The sequence below is a fragment of the Ixodes scapularis genome, unplaced genomic scaffold (assembly GCF_016920785.2).
Source record: "Ixodes scapularis isolate PalLabHiFi unplaced genomic scaffold, ASM1692078v2 PGA_scaffold4__175_contigs__length_147842914, whole genome shotgun sequence".
NCBI lineage: Eukaryota > Metazoa > Arthropoda > Arachnida > Ixodida > Ixodidae > Ixodes > Ixodes scapularis.
In genome coordinates this window covers 126,836,872-126,844,548 of record NW_024609879.1, presented here as the reverse complement: position 1 = coordinate 126,844,548, position 7,677 = coordinate 126,836,872, and the positions used below count along the sequence as shown (strand labels likewise).

General features: G+C 49.3%; 1 protein-coding gene across 1 annotated transcript; it reads right to left on the bottom strand.

Moving 5' to 3' along the window:
- Positions 1–454: 454 nt before the first annotated feature.
- LOC8033793 (beta-alanine transporter-like) lies at positions 455–2,287 on the bottom strand. Its single transcript, XM_002405899.3, has one exon. It carries the CDS (start codon positions 2,285–2,287, stop codon positions 455–457), a length of 1,833 nt encoding a protein of 610 aa, XP_002405943.3.
- Positions 2,288–7,677: the final 5,390 nt, after the last annotated feature.

Here is a 7,677-nt window from a genome sequence, read left to right as displayed (position 1 = left end):
GTGCCTCGGATCGAGCTGAAATTGAAGTCGGAGCCACCTGATTGATACTAGCTGAACGAGACCGAATTTGACATGTATCTGACATTTTGTAGGGGCAAGTAAGGTATTGAAACCAGGAAAGCAATCCGTGCGTCTACTAAACCGTGTGTTGCGCAATACGACGTAGAGGCTATATCATCCAGAGTCCACAGTTAACTCTTTCTAAAAAACGAGGAATATGACACAATTAGTAATCGCGACTGTCATTGAAGGACATTGCTATGGACATGCGTACATCGTTTTGTAATAACTGACACTGCACTATCAGAAAAAACAAAACAGCAACAATACTGTCGCCAATTAAGAGCTTGAAAATAGACGTTTTGAATTGGGCACACGCTGCTTTGTCCTGTCTTCGCCATAAATAAAAGTTAACAATTTAGAAGTTTTCCCAACCAGCCCTCGCTTCGGAAGACTATTGCTGTGCCTCTTGCTTGGAGCTGATATGTTTCGCTTGAGACGAGTCCAGAGCGCTATGAGGTACCGGCTGAAAGGGCCGAAGGATTAAACCGGGCGATGGTATCGATCTCCTTGAATGGTGTTTCTCGAGCATCGCGCTTCTTCTTGGGTCGGTAGAATGCGGCTCCAACGAAGCCGCGAGTGCGTATTTGGCATCTACATCGTCGGCGGCTTTCTTGGAACTCGTAAGGGGCATCGAGCCTCCCGTGTCCGGAAGAAAGTGAATGGTAAAAGCCCCGATCATCGTCAAGACGGCGATGACCGCGAGGAGCACATTCTCGGGGACTGTCGTGGCCTCGACCTCGTTGAGCATCGTGGCGAGGACGGTCCCGAGGCTCCCGCAGGCGAAGGAGGTGGCGACGCCGATGCTGCGAAACACCGTCGGGAGCAGCTCCAGCGTTAAGAGGAGCAGCGCCGTGAAGGCCGCGATGCTCGACATTTCAAGGAACACGATCACGACGGCGGAAACCAGCGTGGGGTTGCCTTCGTGGTACGTGAACATCAAGACCGTTGCCCCGATGCTGATTACTATGGTCAGTACAAACGTTACCTTCTTCCTGCCGTAATATTCAAGGCAGACGTAGAGGCCCGCAAGAAAAGGTGCCGTGGAAGCCACGCTGACGAGCGGCACCCACTGGTAGGAGAGTATTCTCTTTGTCGATGCGAACGCCGAGTAGGCGAAGTTGACGGTGATCCACGTGCAGAACAGAAGCATGGCGTTTTTTCTGTGCTTCGACCGAATGAGCAGTCCCAAGAGGGTGATGGTAAGCGGCACTTCTTCTTCGAAGTCGCTGGCCCGGATCCTTCTGATGGCTGAGTTGAAAGAATGTCGAACGGTGTCTAGAGAAGTTCGGTTGACTTTTGCCGCCAGGAGAGTCACCCGCTCGGCTGCCTTCAGCTTCCAGGTAGCGAGAAGCCACCGCGGCGACTCTTGTACTATGTAGAAGGTGGCAACCGTGAATGATGTTGGCACCATGAACACGAGGTGGATGACCATCCAGTCTAGCTGGAGGATGGACATCGCGATGAAGATGAAAGGAGTCACGACAAACGCCGACGCTGAGGTTAAGGTGCCGTAGAGCACCCTCTTTGCGGGAGCACAGACCTCGTAGATTACCACAAAAAGGACCGTCATCAGGCTGCCGGCGCTCACCGATACTGCGAAGCGGACCACCGTAAAGAAGAGAAACGACTTGGAGAACGTACAGGCAAATCCAGTAATGATCAATACTCCTACAGATGCACAAGCCACAGGTCTTCGCCCGATGCGGTCGGAGACCATCCCCATGATGGGTAAGCCGATGATGGTTCCGCTGTAATAGACTAAGGAGGCCACAGGAATCAACCAGCGGCGATCGCAGACGAGGCTCCATTCGCTGACGATGGTCTCACCGTGTTCCGTCAAGTTAAAAGACCAGGCGGCGCAGGAAATGATCTTCTTTATCGAGTCGTTTTTAAGTAAGGATTGGGGGTCGTGCATGGTGCACTGGCTGAAAGACCCGTCTTCTTCAATGGGGATAGAGGCAGACTTCCACTCATCCAGAGTCAGATTGCCGATATCGTCTGGAGGTAGGCACCAATGGTTCATCACGAAAGCTGCCAACGTAAGGCTGAATGCGTGGCACGCGTTGACCACGGTCACGAGGCAGGAACAGCCCAGCACCATCCACTGGAAGGGGCCGTCATCGTTAAGAATTCGGTCTTCGCTCAGCGCTTCAACCGTGGAGTCGTGATGTTTGGTTATGGTTTCTGGTCGACTCGAATAAAGAGGAGCGAAGTGAGGTTTCATTGCCCAAGATAGAAGAATGTCTCGCGTGACAGCACGCTGTGGATGTGAATCGGCGTCGTCTTCTTCTAGGGCTTATTCTTTCACAACACCTCTTTCTCCTGCAGACTAGAGCCACTAAATAAGCTGCGCTTAGAGTATCGGCACTCCGTTCCCCGACATTGTTGTGGGCGCCGCCATTTTGGCTCGTATGCAGAACAGACGCAACGGCCGATCGTCATGATTCAAACGTGCGACTTCCTCAGCATTAGATTCGGTGTTAGGAAGGTCATGTAATATTGCTTTGCTCTGTCGCCAACTGTTTAAACATTTGTTAAGGGCGGAAAAGCATTTCCTGTGATTTCAAATAAAGCTTCAGATAACTGGCAACCATGATTTTAAGCCACAATATGGCCAAGTGTCGTTACTCTGAAGCGTAGCTTATTTAGTGGCACTACTGCAGTCTATAGTCGGATGCAACCTGAGAACAATCTTTTAGCTCCACCCACAAGCGCATTGCGCCCATCTGAAGTGCCTCTGCCGTCGAGAAAGTAGTTCGCTAGCAACGTTGCTTTTTCTTCCTCCAGGAAACGTGTCTTAAACTACTACAATATTTATTTAATTCATTCAGGATATTTAAATAAGTTAGAATACGTTTTTGTCAACGAAATAGCTGTTTAGTAAAGAAAGAAAGTCATGTCCAATGTACCGTCTTCCCAATTCATTTTCTGTCCAAGATACTGTCTAACATACCGTCTTCCAGCGCCTTCGATTGAGGGAAAGCGAAGCACTTATAGTTCCTGCAAATAATAAATATTTAGTGATTTACTTAGTTTTGTGGGCTTCGCGCACGAAATGTGTGCCTTTATTTGGTTGGATGAATAGAAAACAAGAGTAATTATACTTTTCGGGTTTTGACAAATCGGCACCCTCCCAAGTCATCAACACCACCACCGCACCCCGCTCTCTTTGTCTTTCGTCATGGAGCCCACTGAGGCAACGTTACTAAAACGCTCAGTTGGGAAGCTGCCATAGAGACCTATCTGAAAAAATGGCCCCGATCTTTCCTAGAGAACCGAGCTAATGACGAACACAACGCCACCACTTCTTCCGCAGCGGCCACTCGAGGAACTGTATGTTACTTCTATTTTGGCTTTCATCGGCCATTTTGGAGCCAAAACGGATACAGCGGAAGAGGTTACAGAGGTGCCACCCACGTCTCCCCAGCGGACGCGCCGCGACTTGCTATCGAAGTTAAAATGCACCTAGGTCGGAACGCGCTATTTGAAAGGACGGGTGAGGCATGGTTGTATGAAAACAATATTAATTTTGCCGCAAAACGCTGCAACCTAAAGATTTTAAAAACATCACGCGCCCATCATTTGGTACTAAACTCCAATAAATTTCATACAAAAAGAGTCTTTTCCGTTTGTTTTTACGCAAAAAAACATGCTTTCTAAAAGCTCAAAGTGACCACAGTACAGACAAATGATAAAGAGTGGCGCAGTTGTCGTATTTGGCTCGGTCTCGGTGGACGCCAGCGGCCCAGGTTTCGACGGCGAGTTTCCCAACTGAGTGTTCTAGTAACGTTGCACTGAGGTGACATCGGAAAGCGATTCCCCTGATTCTTCTTGGACGAAAGAGCCTGGTGCAGCCTTACCGGCGACACAAAAGCGGTTCTTCAAGAAGCACAATCCAACGAAGCAGACGACGTCCGGCGTAGCTTCTCACCTCTCAGCAGTGCTAAGCCTCACGCCCGCTTCGAAATTTTCGTTGGCGATAGCGTCGCTGGATTCTCCCGTTGTCGCGCAAAAACTGCTGCAAACGCAGGCCGATACCATTAAGATTTCGTGGCGTAACCTCGGGCACGTAAAACAAGGTGCAAAAGAGCAGAATAATTGTCACGATTAACTAGCGTCGCGTTGCTAAGGCCAGCAGCCATGTCGAGCTTTTTTTTTTTTTTTTTTTTTTTTTAAAGGATTGCGATTGGTCCACGGAATCGTGACGTCATGAAAACGATTGACTGGCGTTTCTCGGCGTAGGATTACATCTTCCTCTGAGAGGCATTTCCGGTTTTTTCTTAGCATGCAACCGACTATAGGGTGCCATGAAACAACTCCCAAAAATTACATCATGCAAGACGTTGCATGATACGGCGTTGCATTATGAAACCTATTTGGCCATGCAGAGGAGTGGCATGTCTTCGATCTTGGTTGGCGAAATAGTACCTCTCAACACTACATAGAAGCGCTCGCTTGCACTGCACCCATTTATCTTCATGAGAACCCCCGTTGGAACACGGACCTCTAGCGGCTGTAAAGACCTCCCTAGACTTAGCGAGGATTAGGAGTAAGACCTGCCGCGTCCCATAACTTTTTAGCGGCCTGGCTTCTACTACACAGCATGACCCTCGGGTCACGGGTAATTTAAATCGGTATTCATGCGGTGGAGAAATCCGCGCAGAGATGTGCGTGACGTCGACAGCGGGCAGAATTTCCTCCTCAGCTTCGTCTTTCACACGGAGGAGGTGCCGGTTAGTGCCGGTAGGAGGGACGTCAGCGTTTGCAGAGAGGAGAAAAACAAGTGGTCAATGTCGAGGTTGTTCTTGACAACGGCTCCTTGATTTTCTGGCAAGTTTGGAGACTGCATCCTTTGTTTTCCACCTTCCGGGGCTCTGTTTATACAACCGGACTACTCGACACCCAGAAGATCCCTTCCTGGGTCAAACTGGGTACCTAGACCACCAGATATGACCCCGCTGGAGGCCGACCCAATGGATGACCAAGAGCTGGCCGCTGAAAAGGACACCACAAGCAGTGCCACCTTAACAGGTCAGCGAGCTTATATACATGGGAAAAGGCGATTCGACGATCAGGATGACTTCGTGCAACCAGAGACAACACCAGCGAAGCTGTACATCAAAAACGGTGATGCAAGGAAAGAACCCCAGGCAGACGATGACGACGATGCTTTCACCCTTGTCCAACATCGTCGAAAGAGGACAACAGGTATACCCGTGCTGCTGACTCCAACACAAGAATCCAGCCGTTTGCAACACCTTAACCCCCTCAAGCTAAGTGAGGAACCGAAGGCAGCCGCTGGCGCAACTTTTGTTCGCCATCGCTTCACTGCTAAAGGAGGACTCCTCGTCGACGTAACGGAGCCGGCAACAGTTAACCGACTCTTGAAGATTCAGTCTATAGGAGAAATGGCAGTTCTGGCAACAATCCCCAAGGCATATATGCAAAACAATGGACTTATCGAGGGAGTTCCTGACTGGTACTCAAACTCACAGTTGACAGAATTTCTTGGACCCATTGGCGTCATCGCAGCTCGTCGTCTCTACCAGAGATATGGGAAAGCTGGTGAAGCAGCCAAACCAACGGATCGAGTCGTGATCACTTTTCGCCCAAATACGGAATGCCCTACCAAGGTAAGCCTTGGCTTTACTCGACATGAGGTGATAGACTTTGTTGAAGCGCCACCAAGGTGTTTCAATTGCCAAGCGTTGGGCCATGTGGCTAAATATTGCAAGGAAAATGCGAAATGCAAGCATTGTAGTGGGACCCACTCCACAAAGGACTGCAAAGGCGAATCACCTGTCAAATGTTCCAACTGTGGTGGGAACCATCCAGCCGATTATGTTAATTGTAAGGCAAGACTCCAGGCGCTTGCCAAGAAGAAGCTTTTTGTCCGCGGCCCAGATCCTATCAAAACTACAGAAGGCCAAATTGTTGAGCCCGGTATGCCGTCCTCAAGCACAGCTCATAAGGAGGATGAAGTCACCGTTGAAGTGGACACACGCTACCGACATCCAAAGTACAAGGCGAAAAAACAGAGAGCAAGCCCAACCTCAACCACTGGACAGCAGAAGGAAGCTTCTTTAGAGACCAACGACATGGTAACATCGTCCCCCAAAACAGCAAATGCACCCGCTGCCCAAGTACCAAGTGAAGGTGCTACGGGAAGACGCTTATATAGCAAAGTGGTAACAGATACCAGACCCCCTCAGAGTACTACCAGATCTCAGCAAGGATCCATGGCGATTGGAGACATAATAAGTTTCATTTTTTCTGTATTGCCGAAATTCGTCGCTATCCTACCGCCAGGTAGGATAGCGACGAATTTCGGCCAGGTACCTACCGCCAGGTAGGTACCTGGCCGAAATTCCCTACCGCCAGGTATTTCCACCAGGAAATACCTGGCGAATTCCTACCGCCAGGTATTTTCAAGACCATACTCCAAGGAGCTATGCTTCTACAACCAGCCATAGTAGAGATGACACGAAACCTGCAACAGTGTCATGGCTGACTCTTCAAATTGTCAACCCAGCGCTAAAGCCAAACAACGACATTTACCTTTTCTCATGCAATGGAACTGTGCTAGTCTTCACCTTCGCCATGCGGAACTTTCATTGTTTTTAAAATGTGCGCAAATTCCGATACTTGCATTTAGTGAGGCGGGTCTGCCAAAGGATCAGAGTATATCGGGTATTTTTGCTACCGAAACCCTACAATGACCGGTTCTCCAAATGGGAGCGCGGCCCTATTTATAAGAAAGGCCGTCCCTCACCTTCAGATTGACACCACTGACTTATGTACAGAGGATTTGGAGATTATAGCAGCTCGTGTCAAATTCAACAATCAGATTTTATGTGTGTTAACAGTGTATGTCCGTGCTGGAAAGGGCGGAATCAAAGTTGCAGATTGTGTAAAAGAAATCTGCCAACGCTGCGAGGATCCGATTTTAATGTGCGGCGACTGGAACGCACATCATGGCCTCTGGGGAGCAAACAGAGATGATACGCGCGGCCGGGCTTTGGTAAGAGTTTTTGAAGAATGCAATCTTGCTGTAGCGAATGACGGCAGTCCAACGTTTTTTCGACCACCTGACACTTACAGCGCCATCGACATCACTGTCCACTCACCAAGCCTGTGTGTAGATTGGAAACGATACCCTGACACAATGAGTAGTGATCATTATCCAATATTTATAGATCTACATGGATTTCGTGGGACTCGACAGTGCACCAGACAGGTCACCCACTGGGACTCTTTTAGAACAAACATGGAAACATCCACAGAGCCCATACTACAAGCTATATTGACAAGCGCGGAGAAGGCTACTATAAACATACGACTACCAGAGCACTACCCAGAACCTGACCTCAAGTTGCTTAATCTTTGAGCAGCCCGAAGACAGGCCCAACGACAGATCCAGCGAAAATACTCCAGCACTGGCAAACTAAGTTAAACAGAATCAATGCACTTACGAACCGCTATGCCTGTATCGGCAATCGGCTAGCAACATCATCGTCTGCAGGTGCGCAGGCACCAGGCAGCACGCGCCAGCAAACGAGACGTGTCAGCAATCATGCCTGTCTCCTCTTTGTGCTAATCACCCACCGTTACATG